Below are 19,935 nucleotides of genomic sequence, written 5' to 3'. Positions count from 1 at the left end.
AGGCTTTAAGAGACAGGAGGCCAGGGTGCAAGAATGGCTGTTGGAAGAGGATGCTAGACATAGATACAATGGGAAAGTGAGGGTCAGGTCAAGGTTTAATACAAAGAAATCCATACAGCTCAGTAGAGGAAAGACGAAAGCGTATTGTGCCCATGCCCTGATGCCTGGAAACTCCCTGCTACAGAATCAGGATTTAAGACTTGAATTCATCAGTCACTTTCTCAATCCCTAAACCGCTTCCCTGTACACAATCTTGGCTGACCACTCATGAATAATACTTGATAAGACACAGCAGGAGAAGGAATCCCTGAGGCAAGGTAGTAGCTTTCACAAACTCGACATTTAAAACTGAACAGACTGGGCTGTGAACAGCTTTGTTTGTGAGCTTGGAGGCACAGAACTCACTCTGGGTTGGAAAACAGGTTACAAAGCTGGGCCCGGTATCAAAGGAGCCTTGGCTAGGACCATGGAGCACAGTTTAGGGTTTGGTTTGAAACCAGGTGATGTAGTGATGATTGGAACCTAGTAGGCCTACTCCACTTGTGAGAAACTGTGGGAAAGAAGATCCAAGTTTATAAGGTGTGTCAATAATCTACGATGATAAATAGTGATGGGAAAAGGTGCAAAAGGCAGAGACAGATTGAATTAATCTAAACAAAAAGGCCAACTCTTATAATTAAAGGAGTGTGTTAAAATCATGCTCATTGTGTCCCATGCCTGTGTTTCTCCAACAATGAGGTTGCAAGTGAGAGTCAACAGCAGAAAGCGAATCTGCATTTTGTTATTCTTTTCTTTTTTGTATGTATTTGTTTTGACTTGTCTTCTAGGAAACAGGATCAGCAACAAAGACAGCTCCAGTCCATCTCATCTAACTTGCTTTCTTTTCACTAAAAAAGACTGTTATTACCTTCTTTAATATCACATAAAAGACTGTCAAACGGGGATTTTCCTTTTAAAAACACTCCAGCTAAAGGGAAAGGGAACACGGGATGTTGTTTAAAATAAAAGCCTTAACACTTTACATTTTAAATACTTTGATTTTCCCCCTTCTTTTCTGTATCTGTAATAAAAGATTAAAAGAAATGTAAGGGTGTGTTTGTCATGGTACTAAGCATACTAAAGTCTCTGTATACCAATAAAACTGTTTAACATTGGACAGTGACAGGGTCATTTTAACACCTTTAATTCTTTGGAACCATTTATTCCACTGAAAATACTACAACAGTGAAACTCGGTGATTTCAACTAATTTTTCCTCTGGATATTTTGGTCCCACTTCCTCTGGAAAAGAATCAGCATTATGGAACTCAGTAACACAACAGTCCTCTGATGCGATTAAAACACGGTTGGTGCTCACAGCACAGTCCAAGGTCGCAGCATAGTTCAGGGTCAAGGACAACACATTCTCCCATGCCACCTACACTCAAGGGAGAATTGTATTTTAGCTACATTGTGGAGGTGGAAAGGACTACAATACTGGGGGCTTTGAACCTCAAAGCAAAAGTCATATTGATCTAAACAAAAAAATTAGGTTGAGCTCAAATCGGCAGAATTCTGCACAGGCCTCTCCAGATCTGCAGCCTTATAACAAGGACAGATTTATACTGGCCAATCCAGTGGACAATGACCATTTTAGGATAGCACTCACCCTGCTGAAACAAAGAAAACCAAGATTTTCCAAAGTGAATCTAGATGCCCAGCTTGAGACACATTAAAGGGACCCACCTTCCAGAAAGTGCTGAGTACCTGTCCTCTGAGAAACCAGGGCCTTTAAGATGTGTGAAGCTGGGCACCCAAATCTCAAGTCATTTTGAAAATCTTGGCTGACAACATTCAGTTACGTATAAAGGAAACAGGCTTTAGAGAGCGTTGCTGCAGAGATACCTACAGACATTGTTGGAGTATTCTTCCCAGTCAAACCCCCTGGTGCCATTCTCTAGGAAGCTCTCATTGAGGTTAATTGGCCATATTACACACTTGTTCCTCAAATTGCCCATAAACAGCTGCAGGCCGATTAAAGCAAAGACACTGAGGCAAAACACTGTCAAAATCATTACATCAGACAGTTTCTTCACAGACTGAATTAGGGCACCCACAATGGTCTTCAAACCTGCAGAGAGAAAATAGGGCTAGAAATCACTTCCATATCATCATCACACAAACAATACATTGCACATTACATCTATAACATAGTGGCAAAAGGTCATTGCTTACCGACAGCCAGGTCCATGGGAAATTGATGCTGCACTGGAGCACTGTATCTATTCAGATTTTCTCCAATAGTATGTTTATTACAGCAAAGTATAAGGTGGGGGGAGTATGGTTAAACCAAATTAATCCCTGGTGTAACTCCACTGGCTTCACTGAAGGACTAGGAATAAATCTGACCCACTATCTTAGAACAAATTAAAATATAAAAAAGGTCACCTTTCAAAATCTCTGTTCTATAGCAACAGCACTTATTTAGGAGCTTCTGGGATGACTGTTGGGCTTGTCTGCACACAGACGTCACATCAATTTAAGTTAAATCGGTGCAAAACCTAATTTAGTTAAACTGATACAAACCCCTGTGTGGATAGTTTTATCTGGGTTTAAACCTGTCTTATATGGTGCAAACTACACAGATATAACCAGGTTTAAATGGATATCAGATTCTCCACGTGCAAAGCTGCACCTGTTTAAACTGGTTTTAAAACCCCCCCAACCCTTTATTTAAACCAGTGCAACTTTCCATTATAGACTGGTCTTTACTCTTTCAATCTGGCATAAGAGGATCCCATTGAAAAGTGTTAGAATTTTCCCAGTATAAACTACCTCTTTGGGATTCTATAAACTAGGGGCCAGAGCCGCACAGACAGTTGATCTATATGGTTCAATGCTAAAGACACCATATGTGTATGGCAAGAAATAAAAGTTTTAAAAAGAGATTTTCCTAGCTCAGTCTGATCTGCACAGATACCATCCTTCAATTCAATGGACATTTTGTGAGGGCAAGGAATGCAGGATAACACCTTCTAGGACAGACCTGTATGAAACGTGTGCAGAACAGACAATCAGATGTCAACAGGAATTTGGGGTGAAGAAGAAAAACAGAGGTAGGCCCTTAAAACAAATATATCTAACATGCAGCTGGACTGTCCTGTACTTCCAGCGTGGAAGGGGTAAAAGACAGCCAACAGCCTTGCTGCATGTTTACTTCACACAGAATTTTTAAGGGTGGTTGTAAATGACTCTGAAAATAATCCTGGGAGGCTCCTTCCCTTGGCAACTCCCAAATCAATCCTACTCCATTTACACAGGCCAAAAGGATTGGATTTTGGATTTTCCCCCAAAATTGCCAGGCTCCATAAACTCAAGCAATGATTCAGTAAATTAAAATAAAAGCCACCATCATCATGCTTACTTACCAACTAAGAACCAGAAGCAATATTTAGATAAGCTCATGGTAAAATCCCTCTCCTTTCCCTGGAGCTTTAAGCTCCATATGAGACAGCAAAGAACATCAAATGCTTATTCTGCTATTAGATCTTCGTTTTAGCTAGAAATTCTTGCTTAGCCCTCCATCCTCTTACACACACACACACGCAACTGATAACTTTTAAAAGCATCCATGAATGCCGAGTTACTCCCTTTGTCTGTTTTGTCTCACTTCTTCTACGTCAGCAAATCAGACTCTCTGAACCATCTCTGAACAATCTCCCTAACTTCATCCTCCAAAATACTTTTCCAGGTCAGAAAGGTAGTTTTCTTTTCTTCACTCTCTGCCCACAGAATTGGATCATATGCAGCTTCTGAAAAGAAATCCCTACTTTACCTTTTAGAGATCTGGTAAGAGAGATACTATGTGACTGGCATTCTTCCTTTTAACATATTTACTAAAGTGCTTTTTCCATCAGCCACAATAGTTTACCCCATTAATTCAATCTCCTTTCCTTTAATTCAGACTCAAAAAAAGGCATTTAATGCATCATTAAATGTTCTGCTTTATGAATCTCTTACTCCCTAAATCAACTGATAGCTCTGAGCTTTTTTGATACACTTTATTATTCCCAGACCATGCATGGATTTTCATCCCTTGCATCACAAACCTCACCACATCCATCTGTTTCCGTGCAATTGTAAATGATATTAACTTCCCCCTCATAACTGCTTTAGCTTCCTCCCCAGAGGGCTTACGTTCAAAAACTCCAGAAATGTTAGCACTGTTAAGCCCAAGCGTTCATCCCAGGCCTAAGACATTGCCTCAGACCACCACCAGCCTTCCATAACAACCTCTTGGGAAAGCAGCCCCTCTTATGCTTGTCCATAGGCACTAGTTCTGAAGTACACAGGGAGAGAGTGCAACAGTCCCAGCAGTAGATATTTTCACTTGGATTGCATCAGACCCAAAGCTCTGGCTCAGATCACCACGCCAGCCTTCTGTAATAAACTGTCAGACTCTCCTAGGTTAGCAGCAGCTTAATCCAAAATCCACTTTGATTCCAGTGGACTTTGCATCAGGGCCCAGATCAGAAGTCTTTGCACCCAGGCACTTTTCTCTGCCTAGAGATTATATGTAAGTATTCATGTATTTCCATGCATTCTTTGTTTTGACAGAATTTGCTGGCTGCTTCCGATCAGTCTTTATTGTATCATCTATGTGTTGCAGGATGCTCAGTTTGCTTATGGTAGCACCTCTCAGACCTAGAATACATGGATAAATTGATCTTTGATGGGATGGATCTTGAGACCACGTTGCAAGTCAGGAATGATTCATTTCCACAATCAGATTAGAAGAGGAGCTGAAGTTCATCTGCATCTTCAACCAAGTGGCCAACACTGTAAATGGCAGGAGCAGCCAAGCACTGTATTAAGGTCGCAGTCTCTCCTAAATGCCTGGTTTCAAATCCCTCTCCTCTTTCACTGGATGAAATCCTATGGCCTGTGTTCTACATGAAGTCAGACGAGATCATCATAATTGTGCCTCCATGACCTTAAAATCTGAAAAATGGCACTAATTTTCAAAGCAATAAAATGCAGACTTCTGCACTTGCCCCAAAATGCAGCAGATGTGGAGATTTTTATTTCTAAATTTCTGGGCAAAGCGAAGCCAACTTGTACTGCAACATGACTGGATCTCACAGGCTCAAGCTAGGTCAGTAACTGGATGGGAGACCTCTAGAAAAAAATCAGATTGCTATGGAAAGTGTTGATGATTCAGTAAGAGCTCTTCCCTCCTGCATCACTACTTACCTGGTGCCTGGGCCTGGTGCTACTGGAGGCGTTGCTTTTTGGAGGAAGTGTAAAACCAAGGTCTCTCACCACTTTTGGCTGCTAAAGGTCACATGGCATTTTTATCCTCCAACAGCTGTTTGACAGCCCTCTTCTGTGAAATGGGATTGGTGAGTTTCCCTGGTGACCATCACAACTGGTGTCCTTGCTGGCTCTCTCAGAAGGGAGCCCAAGGATTAAATGAGCTGGGAAGAATTGATCCTTCAGGACCGAGATTATGCACATTGGTCCAAAACCTTAAGGGGAAAATAGCACTGACCATGCTGCTCCTGTTCTGTGGGCCCAAGGCTTCAGTTGCCAGTAACAAATTGTTCCAGTCACCAGCTGGAAATTCACACGAAAAATGTAAGCATTAAAACCCCTCTGTCCAGAAATGCTGTTCATCGCCTCCAGCAGGGAAAAACCTGACAAACTGCGGCTTGCTCCTCTGAGCTCCTGCTCCCTCTAAGCAATGAGGATCTTTCCACTTCAGCTTATAATCAACTTGCCTCAAAATGTTTTCATATCATTACACTCCAAGTGGGCTGGAGCTGAGTCATGTGATCCGCTCCTTCCTCCAGGACTTTTTCAGATTTCACACAGATTTACAGGGCCAGTCTGCAGATCTCAGCGCTAAATAATGCAACAAGCCTGAAAGGTTTATGAAGCCATGTACATTTGTGTCTACGTTCAGGGAAAGCAAGATACAGCTGCTTCTGTGCATTGCACATGCCAGGGCAGTAAACACTCTAGAGGGAAAATTTTCCAATGACAAAAATGTTTCTTTGGCAACCTACAGTTGGTATCCATTTGTTTTCCAAATGTCTTCCTTTTGCATGTGCTGTCCGGACAATCTGCTGAATGGTCAGACTCCAGGATGCAGTAGTTTTCTGTATCTCAGAATTATGGATCAATTATTATTGTGTGTGTTATTAGCAGTGGCACCTAGAAGCCCCAATGTGGTAGGTGCTGTATCTACTCAGAGTAAGAGGCAATCCCTGCCCTGGACAGTTTACAGTCGAAATAGACAAGAGAGACGAAGACGGAAGATGCTCATCCAATAGCTGGGAAATGAGGCACAAAGAGATTAAACAACTTGCCTAAGGTTACACAAGGAGTCTGTGGCAGAGCAGGGAACTGAAAGCAGATCTCCTGAATCATAGCCCAGTGCCTTAACTGCAAGTTTGCTCTTCCTGATCAACTGACTGGAATCAGTGTGAGCTCTCAGGAACATCTAGCACCACGTTTGTAACTTGCTACTACACGTGAGCTACACTCCACATACAACTATGTTTTTGTAACCAGTTCATGACATTAATTTGACTCAGTGGCATCAAGCATGGCTGAGCTGTGTCCACACAGCAGCCCTTTACACCATTTTGTGCATCTCCACCATTCATGCCACCTGGTGTAACCATGGTTCATGTCATAACATACCAGGAAAATCAGGGCAGTTATTCCATAGTGCCTCAGCAGGGGACGCCCATAAAACAGCACCAGTAGTACATGGGGCAATCTATCCTGGGATGTTTTGCACCACAGAGCTAGGAGCCAGACTTACCAACCTGGCTACCCAAACAAGTTGATGGCATCCTCTTTACATTGCAGAATGAGTATCAGAGGTTAAAGCCGGGGGAACTCTCACCACACCCTTTTCATAGATAATATCCTTCGTAAAAAACTTTTTTGAGCTTTCATCAAAACAACAACAATAAAAAGCATATTTTTTTAGTTTGGCCATAAAAATTTGTTGGCTGAAAACTGGAAATGCTTTTTCAGCAATGCCCCTAAAAGATTTTGATGATTTTTTTTTTTTTAAATCAACATTTTTCATGAAGGGGGCACACACAAAAAATTATTTCCTGACCAGTTGTATTGGGATGTTTTTATCTTGATGCAGAAATGAACCTGATTTTCTGTAGGTTTCTGAAAACAGGATTCATTCCCCAACCCTTCCCCATCTTGGAATTTAAAAAAAAAACAAAAAAAAAAACAAAACACCTGAGGTTTACAAGAGAAGGTCACGTAAACTATGTCTTTTCAAGAACTATCAGATCCACTGACAGCTTCTGAAAGCCTTTTTACTTTTCAGTTATATTTTATAAATGCCAGCATGTGACATAATTGTGATGCTTTAGCCAGGTTTGCTAAGCTCATTTTCTTTGATGTCCTCCTAAAAAGTGAGTTCAAAAATAGGGGAAGCGGGGAGGGAAACAAATGGTAAAAACATTGACCAAAATATTTGAACCATCCATAATTTATCACGCATCAAACAATGTGAAGCAAGTTGAATTACATAAGCAGGGCCCAAGTATAGGCTGGGATATTATATCATGCAAGATAGTTAAACTGCAAGGCTCAGCAAAGCAGATTTAATTTCTCATTTTAAGAGGGCTTCTCCTTAGATTGATCCTTGCAGTTATCAGGTACATTTAAATGTTTTACTCCACTTTGTACCTTGCCACAGTTCATGCCATGCCTTAGACCTTGAATGGAGCATGCAACTGAAGAACAGTCTGAATCAGTGGTAATTCATCTCTAGAGAAATGCTAAAATGAAGGAGTCTCATTAGCAATGCTGTGTTATTTAGTGCACACCAGTTATCCATCTGCCTTAGGCACTTTGAGTAATTAAACAAAAATCTAGGATTGAATATAAATTTCACACCAAAAAAAAAAAGAAAAATACAAAAGAGGAACCAGTGCCTGATCCGCATGTATTCTAAGGTCTCTTTACACCACTTCATCAGTATAAAAAAGTGTCTTACCCACTTAAAGCACCCGCTACATTGCCAGAGTGATGTAAAATGGTCTTAGTGTACTGGGCTCATGACACTGTACATTAAAACAAAGAAGGAAATTTTTTACACCCTGTTCCCTTCAGTCCTCTCCGCTGTTGCTTGCTAATCTTCAGTGCCTCTAGGGTCCCATTTTCTATTGCCCTGCAGAGCGTGCAGTCATTACACCTCTGTGCACTGGTGTAAAGAACTGCATGAGATGCCATAGAGAATTAGGCTCTTAAAAACATTAATAATTGTATTGCTGAAAGATGTTTGGTCAGTTGGGGTTTTGAATATCGTTCTGATTCCTCACTGTTGCTTTGCTTTACCAATTCAGAGTTAAAAGAAATGTCCCAGTTCAGATACAAATGAGCTGCAACTGTCTTGGAAACGAAGTTTTCAAGATGATGCTGGCTTAGTTTCTATTTGCCATGGAGTGAACATGTGTTTCTTCACATAATTTGTCAAGTCAGATAATGTGACCCTTGCTCTATACAACAGGATGCAGAGCAGTTTCCATGCTTAATTCACCAACTATTAAAAGCTGCCTGTGAGATGTTCAGTTTCTGCCTTCCCAGCCTAAAACAGAACCACTGATGAGACACTATCGGTCTGTCTATACTAGGGATATTTTCAAACTAGTAAGAATCTTAGTGTAGATCTGGCTTAAGGTGCCTTGACCGATTTTTACTGAGCTGCTTTCAAAACTACCCCATTTTACTAAAAAAAAGGACCTGCCTTTCCTTAAGTCAGCTCTGCACTATGGTTCACGCAGTTTTAAAATTGGTTCTGTTAAACTGGTTTTTAAATTTCCCCAGTATCGATAGGCCCAGGAGATAACTTGCAGCACATTCACTTTACTCTTTCAGAACTTATGAGATGCGGCTTCCACTGGATATTGCTAAGTCACTTACCCCTCAGTTTGTGTGTGTGAATGAATGTGCATGTTGGTGAAAGATGGCAGACTGTCAGCGTTGCAGAAGAGAGTCCTTTTTCTAGCTGCAGGACAATATATGCACATCATGTAAGCCATCTAGCCTACATGTCTGAAGGAATCACCTCTAGACGGGAAAGGTTAAGATCATTCCCCCAGGCCTATCTGGTGTTTGGCCTCTGCTGAGGTTGCCAAAGCCTGGGGCCACTTGGCACCCGTTGTGGTGTTTCCATGTATGATATGCACTCTTCCCTAGCAGGAACTGTACTAAGACCACCATATTCATTTAGTATAGGTGACCAAACCATCACCAGAGGGTCAAATTTGGGAATTACTGCTAACATGGACTACAACTGAGCTGGTGAAGTACAGGTGAAAATCCTATATCCTATTACTTGATCCACTAAGCCATGCAGACCCTCCATAGAATTTTACCAAGAAGTAAGTCTCCAGTCCTGCATTCTTTTCATTTACACCTGGCCTAAACACCCACTGCTCATCCGAAGAGGTCAATTCTAATTATTCAAAGAAGGCTTATTTAACCTCTGTCGTAATGATAAAATGGTTCTCTCTTTAGGTCAGCGTGACATTAGAATTCCCATCCCACTGCATGAATTAAAGAATCAAGAGAAAACATTTTAGATGTTAACATATTCAAATATATTATCTTGAGAAAAGTATTCTTCTACCCTGTGTGTTATAGGAAGCCACCAAGTAATACACTATCTCTCTGCCCCACAACTAGTGCTTTCCAGGCCTACCCTAAGGACACCCAACCCAGTAGGTAATTACCTAAATTCCCAATTCTTGCTAGTGATGGGACCAGGAGGCAGGAGTTTTGTTTGCAAAGTCTCTAGTGGCATGAGTGTTGCACAATCAGGGGAGATTCTGAACCAGGTTCTAATTTAAGTCAATGATCAAAGCTCCACCCATCTCCGATTCTAGCCTTAGAATTCAATGATTCAATATTGTAACAAGGCAGCACAACCACTATCACTTTGCTGCAAACTGTGGCTATGCAGAACTTAACAGTGGGGTGTGGGATAGAACTCAGATCCTCCTTGCTCCAACAGCACACTTGCGCTACAGAGGAATCTCTGTTAACGGTTAGTAGCATGATGTGCAGTTCAACAGTTCCATACCTTTTCATAGGTTGACAATAGCATTTTTACACACACTAACTAGCTAGCTGGTTACACTGTTGTGTCAGTTTCACTCTGTATATTGATGAATGTGAAGTACATCCTAAAGCAGTTCCAACATACTTTTTCTTTTCCCAAGGCAGTTTAATAACTGCTCTCCAAGCAGTGCATCGTCATCAGCAATAATCAGATAGCTCTTCCTTCTCATGTGTGTATCTTAAGTAGTTGTGCTGCCAACCATCGGACAAGGCTAAGTAAGAGTATTCATTCTAATTACGGAGTGATTCATTCAGTGCAATAAAAGCAGGTGGTATTTAAGAGCATCATGCAGCAGGTAGAGTTTATAAATATGTAGGCTTGGCAGTCTGGAATGAAGGAAAAGCGTCTGCCTCCTTGAATACTGTAGTTTGGGGGTTTTTTTGCAAACACATGCAATAGCACACTGAGAAAATAGAAGGATTTTGCTGGACACCATTTACTTAACAGGTAAAGATGACGCTATAGCTCATTCCAGAACAGAGCTACATTTTGGAGAGATGGAGAAAGAGGCAGGCAGGCTGGCTTAACATCACTAAAAATACACAACCGGAGGTAGCTATTTTACATTGCTTCTCCCCCTAACCCTGCAATATACCAACTCATGCTCCAAGGCAGTTCTGTATTTTCAGGGCACTTAAAGCCTTTAGAATGATATACTCAGGACATTGTCACAAAAACAACATACAAACGCTCAGCACTTTACACCCCAGGCACTACACAAACTATTGACTCATTAAACCTAATACCTATGAGGCAAGTGAGCAAATCTCACTCCCAAGTCACAGATCAGAAGACAAAACAAAGGAGGTTAAGACCAAAACTCTTCCAAGTGGCGTCTTATTTTGGGTGCCCAACTTCAGATGTGCTCAGCCCCCAAAACTCTGATGGGAAGTCACTGGAAGATGTAGTTGCTCAGCACCCCTGAAAATCAGGCTCTAATCAGTTGTCTAAAGTTGGGTGTCCAAAAAAATTAATGCACTCAAAAAGAGAGGCCACACAAATGAGCAGCATGGAGAGCAAAACCCAATAGCTCCCGGCACTTCATCATGTACTTAGCTCACTAAGCCAGGCTGCCACAGTGAAGGAAGCTCCATTACTTGACATTTTAAAAACCAGACTGGACAAAGTGCTAGACAAAGCACTGCCAAAGGCAGTCCTGCACCGGCTGCAAAGGGTAATGCATGGGTGAGGTGATCCAATAGGCCCAGTTTTGATGATTGGATAAAAGCTGAAGTGCTATATGCCCTGACACAGGAGGGTTCAGAGCCCACCCAGAATGACTGGTTCATTATTAAAAAAATCCCCGCGAGTATAACTCTGGAAGTTCCTGAAGTCAACTGGATGGTTCCTAGACTGGGGCTCTATTCAGCCAGTGTGAGGACGGCAGTAGTGTTTTGAATTATACATCAGGGTTTTCACATGGGCTAGATAGTGATAGACACGCAGAGATTGGATGAATACTGATAATTGTATACCATCCTATGGGTCTCACTTTTTTTAAATCACTGTTGATTCATACAGACTGCAAAGCCCATCAAAAATGTTCCAGTGCCATTTTTGAAAGGTAAGTGGTGGGAGAAGGGGGGAGCAAAGAGAAAGAGAGAGACATACATAAGATCAGCCTTAGTGCTTAAAAGATTTCTCACCTGGAATAACAGAGATAGTTTTCAAAGCTCGGAGAACTCTGAAAGTTCTCAATGCTGAGACATTTCCAAGGTCCACAAATTCTGTGACATATCTGTAATGAGGGAGGTCACACACAAAAAACACAATGACAAAACACACACCAAAAAAAAAAAAAAAAAACTACAGACAAAGCAATACATCACTCACAGGGGCCTGTACCCAACAGCTAACACCAACCGGAGGACACCTTACCTGGAATTACAGAAATAGTTTTCAAAGCTCTCAGAACCCTGAAAGTGCGCAGAGCTGAAACATTGCCTAGGTTTACAAACTCTGTTATATACCTGCAGAATTAAACCAGAGTTAATGGCACCATTGGGGTCACCTTCCTTTTAATATAATCGTTTGTAGGAAACAGACTGTCATTTAAAATGCTTTAGAACTGGCATTTAGCAAGAAAGAGAGCGAAGGAAATAAAGCCAAAACCAGTTTAAAAATGTCTCAAGAAGATAGGTCAACTAGCCCAGTTGCATGTTTTGTTCTTTGAGCTTTCCCCAATTTGGAGTCTAATGTTTTGATATTGTATGAACCTGCGGAAAGCAATTTTAAAAAAAATTACTTTGCAAAAAAACCCCAGGTAAGTTTGGAGAGACTGTTTCCTCAGTTCAATGGGGTGTGTTGTCAGCCACAGCTACTCCACTTTCCTCCCTGTTTTTAATTGTCCTCATCACAGCATCTTTCATCTGAGTGCTTCACAGACATAAATTCAGTACACTTCACCACCACTCTGTGAGGCACAGGTAAGTATTATCCCCATTGTACAGATGGCCAAACTTGGGGCCCAGAGAGGTTAATGACTTGGTCCAAGGTCACACATGAATCAGAATCAAAGCCAGGAACAGAACCCAAGACGCCTGGCTCCCAGACCCCCCCATTGTAATCACTAAACAAACTGCCTCTGAAAATAATTCTGCTAGTTTGGGAAAGTCTGGTATTTTGTAGCTTTCCAGGCACTACAGGTCAAATTCACCCTTATGCAGAGGAACTAGCTAGACATCACCCAAACCTCATAAGTGGGATTTAAATGAGCCACAGGCCTTGGTGAATTAGGGACAAATCCTTTTTGTGTGACAGCAGTGCAACTCCACTGCTGGGAAGGTGGTTGTATGGCTATACCATGAGTGGACACACAATGCTTAGTACTGACGCCTTTGAGAGCCTGACAGTCTTTTCGATGTTGACATTGCATTGCCCGTTAACTTATCATCCAGCTGCACAAAGGATATTGGATGGGAATTTCAAAAGAAACGCAGAGGAGTTAGGTTCCCAACTCACAATGAATTGCACCTAACTCCCTTAGGTGCCTATCAAGATCTCAGGTATTGATTAGTTGAATTTAAGGCCTCATTTGCATTTCTTCGATAATGCATCTTTTAGTAAACAATACATAGAAAGGACAGCTAGGGAAAGTGCTAGCACCCAAACAAACCCAGTGCCCTAAGCCTCTGCATTCAGCCAACATCAGGGCCTGATTTTCGGAAAAGCCGAGCACCCACAACTCCAGCGAAATGCAAGTCCCCTGAACCCTTGAAAATCAGACCTCCGAGCCTTCATCAATCATCCCTCAGATTTCAGTAGCCGGAGTTGGCTGGGAGCTCAGAACATGAATAGGTGTAAAAGGGTCAAAGCAATATGAAAGGGAATAAATTATTCCTCTTCCAGCTGTAGCTCAGATTGTCAATGACCTACTTCCACTGATAACTGGGTTCGTAAGAGTGTGTTAGAACAGTGACCAACACATGCACATCAGAGCTGTGGAGGGAATTAGTGGTGGAGCCAGGATTTAGGAATTCCTAGTTCCCATCACCATGCTCAGTTCACCACAACACACCAACTCCCCGGCAGAGGGGTAAAGCTAGAATCCTGGGCACTAATTACAAAACCCTACCCCATCATAGGTTAGTGGTCCCCAAACTGTGGGGTGTGCTAGAGGGTGCAAAGGAACTATGGGGTGTGCTAGGGAGCGCAAAGGAACTGTGGGGTGTGCTAGGGGGCGCAAAGGAATGCCCAGGGAGGTGTGCAGCAAGAAGAGAGTGACACCTATCCCTGCTCTGCCCCCAGCCCAACTCTGTCCTCATTCCTTCTCCACCACCGTCCACAGTTCTGCCCCCAGCTCCACCTGCAGCCCAAACTCCTTTGCTAAGGAAACATTGGCTGTGCAGTAATGAAGGGGGGCGTGGACAGATTCCATTATTGGTAAGGGGGGGGGCATGAAAGGAAACGTTTGGGCACCACTGCCGTAGATGCACATTCAGAAAGCTGTGATTTGCCCAAAATATGACCAAGTCAAAGCCGTTGTAAGCAGATGCAGCTCCACTAATTTCAATGTGTCTTTATGTCACGACTGCATCCATCATTTGAAAATAAGAGTCAGAGTCTGGACTTTGATCTTTTTGGGGACCACTTTTAGATTTCCTTGGCTTTACCTTTTTTCCTATACACCTGTCTCACACTAAGATTCAACCCCCTCCCACATTTCATGTACACACAAAGAATTGCTAACAAGAATAACCTGAAAATGCAACTTACGCCATCATGATGACACTGAAATCTAGCCAGTTCCATGGGTCGCGAAGGAAAGTAAAACCATCTATACAGAAACCTCTTGCAATAATTTTCACAAGTGATTCAAATGTATAAATACCAGTAAATGAGTACCTGTTAAAAGGGAAGTCAAAAACAGAACTCTGCTAAGAACAATGAGGTAAAAACATAATTTCAGTCATGAAAACATCATTTCAGATATAGATTAGCCTTAACAAATCAAGAGGATATTAAAGCCCAATCCGGCTCCCGCTGACTTAAATGGGAGTAAGAGCAGGCTTATTGAATAAAGGAAACAAAAGTCTGCAAGAATTTAAGAAAAAAATCTTTAGAAGTATTTAAAAAGAGAAAGATAAAAAAGAAATAGTACTTACTCCACATTCTTCGACCATTCAGGAGGGTTACTAAAAGTCATGAATACACAGTTGGTCAAAATAGTGCACATAATGATCATGCTAAATAATGTAGAGCGAAGTCAAGGAAGAACGGGACACTCAAGATTGGCTATTTACTTCAGTATGAAAACATCTCTGTAAAATTCACTGCAATATAGAGACAATTCTAATGAGAATAATTTCCAGCCAATGATCTATTCACTCTCGGTTAGAGAGGACAACAGCCAAGACAACATCCAGCTAGGATTTCAGTTTGGGTGAGTTTTCCAACTGCATGAAACATGGGGCACACTTGATATGATCTGCATAACTGCAAAGTGAATCCTACTTGACAGGTAGAGTCTAGCATTTTAGGAGCCAAATTTTAACTTCCCTTCCCCTGTGATTTTGTGCATTCAGCAAAAGGAGGCAGGCACACCAGTGGCTGTTATCAAGTGATTAGACCAACTGCCCAATCTTTTGGCATGAGTCCCCCGATATGATTGCTCACTCTTGCAGGTGCAATCATTTGCATGAGCTAAAAATGAACAAGTCTCAAATGTATTACTCAAAAAACAAAAGGTGTTTTTGTCAAAGGCAGTGCATGGTTTTCAGACTGTTTTTCTCCTACAAGGGAAGGAAAAACAATCCCTATCACTCTTAAACTAAAATACATTAACTAAAAGGGTTAAACATGTCCCCTTTCAACTCCACATTGTTGAATCTGATTCAGACAACTTGCAACCCACTCCTTTAACATCCACTAAAATGTCCCTTTGCCAAAGTAACATGAACTCCTTATATACGAAGGGTGGGATTTTCATAAATGGGCAGTATTAACTTAATTCTGCTTCCACTGAAGTCAACAGTAAAAGTCCCAGTGTTTTCATGGGGGACAGAGTTAAGCCTTGATTTCAAATGTTGAGAATCCCACTCTGACTATTTACCAGGACCCTTCTCAAATGTACAGCCTATAGGACAGAATCTAAAAACAACCACAAGAATCCCATTTGTTGTGTCAATGTGTCAAGGCCTTGTATTTTCTAAAGATTCCTTCTTTCTTAATTTCTTCTTAAAAGTAAGGGGTTACTTGGTGCTGGGTGTATGTGATATATTCAAGGGTACAGAAATAAAGATGAAGCACAGCTTATTGTTACAATTGATTACAGCTTCATCAAACTGAAACATAAGATTTGCCTATTTTCTCTCTATATGCTTCCAAATTGCCAGTCCAAAATACACACACACACACACAATATTTTACATATTTGAGCTTAAATTTGATAATTTATTTTGTAAATGTGTTCTACTATAACATTGATAACATTTATAACGTCATAGGGTTTTTGTTGGATTCCTCCCAAATATGAATATACTTTTATATTTATATGTAAATGCATTTTGTTTATTTTAAAAATGCAATTACCATCAAAAGTAAACGTGTAAAGAAACAGACACCTTTCATACTAATAGTCTGATCCCTGTTTGTATTCAGGATCACATATACAGGGTTTGAAGACAAAAATAAGATGTATTACTCTTTACTCTTAAGAGTATTTCAGGAGCAACACAGTTGCAGCAGAGAGAGCTGGATTCTATTTTGGCTAAGGGATCGACAGAATTGTTAACCAAGAATCTGACCCAAAGCCATTTGGAAGCGTTTTCATCAACTTCAGTCAGTTTTGGAACAGGCTCCAGTTCCACCTGCAGAATATTTGCCTCACAATGATCAGATGCACACCCCTCAACTGCACCTTAGCCCATCTGTGGGAGCCAGGTTTACCAGCAACCAGTTCAACTCCCAGATCAAGTTTCCAGCACTAGCAGCTTGAAAACACACATCCTTTTACTTGTAGGCTGAGCCAATTTGATATGGAAGCTTCTGAGATACCATAGTCCTGGGACTCCACAAGATCTATATTACAGTGACTTTGCAGAGTACAAAACTAGGAATTGCCAGACTGGATAGACCCATCTCATCCAGTATCTTCTCTCTTACAACATAAGTTTCAGATGCTTCAGAGAAAGTGGAGCATGGAATAAACCTGCCCAAGAGGGAGGTTTGAGAAACCTAGAGATGAATAAGAACATAATTATAAGTCAAGCACAGTCGGCTGCATCTCCAGCTCATAATTCGTTTAATGGTTTCACCAGCTAAATAATCCTTGACTACTCTTCTTGTGAAGCATAGCCATAGATAATGTCTGTTATCATATTTATGGTTCTTGGGTACTGTGAGAATGGATGTGTGTATACACAGTGTAATGTGGAACTTTGTAAATGAAATGTTACTGGATGTGCCATGCCTATAGGAGTATAATTACTTATTCATAAACAAAATAATTACTACTGTATACACTGGGAGTCCATCCACTGGGATCCCCTTCATTGACCTCACTGAGTGTTGGATTGTGATCTACATAAATAAGTTTTGAACCAAGTAGTAAGACAAGTCATTAATTTTTTTCAAGCAGTAAAACAGTAACAGCACAGAAGTCAATTACTAAAAAAGGATATGAATGTATCAAAATTTTAATAGCTATTCTCCTAAGCAGATTAAAAGGACTTAAAATGTACAAGGCAGGTGTGGCACTAAATCGGAAGAGTGTTTTCCCTCTGTTTAGTACTACAAAGGTCTGCAGAGAAAGAGAAAGAGAAAGAGTTAATGAATGAAAAATCAAAGCATGAAACATATGTTCAAGAAAAAACAGGACAACTTTCAAGGCAAGAATTTAAATGTCAGACAAAAATCACATCTCCTGGTGTTTTTAAGAAGATCACTATTTAAGGAGTCCCCCACTCACAGTGGAATGTTCATACCAGAGTTTCATTAATAGTGATATTATTGGTATTAGGGTGCTATCTAGAACCAAAACAAAGATCAAAGCCCCTTATGTTAAGCACTGTACAAAAAGAAGAGACGATCCCTAGCCCCAAGAATTTAAATCTAAACAGACAAGACAGACAAAGAGTGGGAGAAAGGTATTGCTATCCCCACCTTACAGATGCAGAAACTTGGCCCAGAAATGTTAAGTGACTTGTCCAAGGTCATACAGAAAGTCGGTGGCAGAGCTCAGAGTTGAACCCAGACCTCAAGTCCTAATTCAGTACCTTACCCATAAGACTATCCTTCATCTAAAAAATGGCAGACACAGGATTTCACTGATCTGTGACTCCCTCCCAAACTGTGCTAATTATGTTGCCACTCTACATCAGTCTGAGACAAAAGCACACTTCATCACCTGAAAAAAAGGGGGGGGGAAGTGACTTCAGCAGAAAAAAAAAATATCCAGAAACCCAGCCCTGGCAGAACTGAGCAGAGCCAAACGTCCAGCACAGAGGTGCGTGCTGCTCCATGAGAGCTCTGAGCATACCACATAAAGCTGCACACAGCTGAGCCACAACCATGTATTTTCATTACCTTCTCCTCACCAGTTAGATATTTGTAAAGATGTATTGGGAAATGCCAAGCAAGGCATCTCTCCTGGCACTTATACAGGCTGTGTAATAAACTAAGTGGGTAAATATCCAAAGGGAAAGATAAGGTCTGAGTAGGACAAACCTATCTATCTCTCGAAAGATTAACCACCCATTTCACCAATCTACCAGAGCCAGTGTCACCTCCCTCATCAGACAGACCCAGCATCCCACCAGAAAGAGAGAGAACCTCCCTAGGCAAACCAATCCTTTCCTTCCTTCCACACCCCTGCAGTGTGATTACAGCCAGCATCAAGCAAGAACGTTTCAGCACCCGGGGAGCCGTGTTTACTCGATTCACAATGAAGCTATTGACCACTCAAGAAAGTCTCTTGCACAAACGGCTAGGAAGGAACAAACTCCACAGCTAAAATGCTTACAGAAAGAGCAGTACATATAAAAGGGGAATTTCCAATTAATTAAACACAAGGAGAGATGGGTCACCTGTGGTAATGAGCTCTGATAAACCACAACTGGCCCCCTTGTTGGCACCTCAGCAGAAAAGCCAAGGCTAGATGTAGCCATGAAAACAAAGCTACAAGAAGGTGGTGGTTCTGTTGGGCCTAAGTTCCCACATGCTGGCGATGCAGTAAAGAGAGCCTTTTAGTGCCGCTGCCCGTGCTATAGCTCTTCTGCGCATGGAGGATTTCCATCCCAGAGCTCTCCGTGCAGCACAAAATCCATATCAAATCAGACCAATAGCCCATCTAATCCAGTATCTCGTCTCTGACAGAGACTAGTATTTAAATGCTAAATTTACCTTATATGCACACACTCCTGATTGAGGCAGGGGATTATTTCCAAAGCATTTAAATTTGCATATTTCTCATAATTAAGCTGGGTGGCAACAGATGAAGGACAAAGAAAAAACAACGTAGAGGCACTAGGGCTTAGCATGATTAGTTAATAGGCTGTGCTGGTCACTGTACCAACAGTGAGTTGTACACTACACTGAAAAGTTCCAGAGGGGTAGCCGTGTTAGTCTGTATACTAACTGTATACAAACTGCAGAGCTGGAACTCATATGCAAACTTGACACAATCAGAGTGGGTCTGAATAGGGACAAGAAGTAACTGTCACTGTTCACACATTCTCACCCTCTAATCAACGGTTATGAATAGGTCTCATATACCCTAACTGAACTGACTTTGTTAGCACTTGCCCTCCCCATTGTTGTTTCTTACCCTTAGATGTGTGTGTACACACACACACACACACCCTAGAATATTAGAGTTGGAAGGGACCTCAGGAGGTATCTAGTCCAACCCCCTGCTCAAAGCAGGACTAACCTCAGCTATATCATCCCAGCGAGGGCTTTGTCAAGCCTCAGCTTAAAAACCTCTAAAGATGGAGATTCCACCACCTCCCTAGGTAACCCATCCCAGTGCTTCACCACCCTCCTAGTGAAAAACTTTTTCCTAATGTTCAACCTAGACCTCCCCCGCTGCAACTAGAGACCGTTGCTCCTTGTTCTGTCATCTGCCACCACCGAGAACAGCCTCGCCCCAACCTCCCTGGAACCCCCTTTCAGGTAGTTAAAGGCTGCTATCAAATCCCCCCTCATTCTTCTCTTTTGCAGACTAAACAAGCCCAGTTTCCTTAGCCTCTCCTCATAAGTCCTGTGCTCCAGCCCCCTAATCATTTTGGTTGCCCTCCGCTGTACTCTCTCCAACTTGTCTACATCCTTTTTGTAGTGGGGGGCCCAAAACTG

At 41.6% G+C, this 19,935-nt stretch overlaps 1 protein-coding gene across 1 annotated transcript in view; it reads right to left on the bottom strand.

Moving 5' to 3' along the window:
• The window catches only part of SCN8A (sodium voltage-gated channel alpha subunit 8), a 90,067-nt gene that overhangs the window by 46,420 nt on the left and 23,712 nt on the right, over positions 1-19,935 (bottom strand). Inside the window, exons 3-7 of the mRNA XM_067529814.1 lie at positions 17,262-17,383; positions 14,748-14,843; positions 14,359-14,487; positions 11,790-11,881; positions 1,888-2,109 (exon numbers count right to left, since the gene is read on the bottom strand). Coding sequence (XP_067385915.1) covers positions 1,888-2,109; positions 11,790-11,881; positions 14,359-14,487; positions 14,748-14,843; positions 17,262-17,383 — 661 coding nt within the window. The remainder of the gene's footprint in view (positions 1-1,887; positions 2,110-11,789; positions 11,882-14,358; positions 14,488-14,747; positions 14,844-17,261; positions 17,384-19,935) is intronic.

This window comes from Emydura macquarii, unplaced genomic scaffold, assembly GCF_026122565.2.
Source record: "Emydura macquarii macquarii isolate MOO-44397 ecotype Brisbane River unplaced genomic scaffold, CSIRO-AGI_Emac_v2 contig_2994, whole genome shotgun sequence".
NCBI lineage: Eukaryota > Metazoa > Chordata > Testudines > Chelidae > Emydura > Emydura macquarii.
This window is presented reverse-complemented; position numbering and strand designations above follow the sequence as displayed.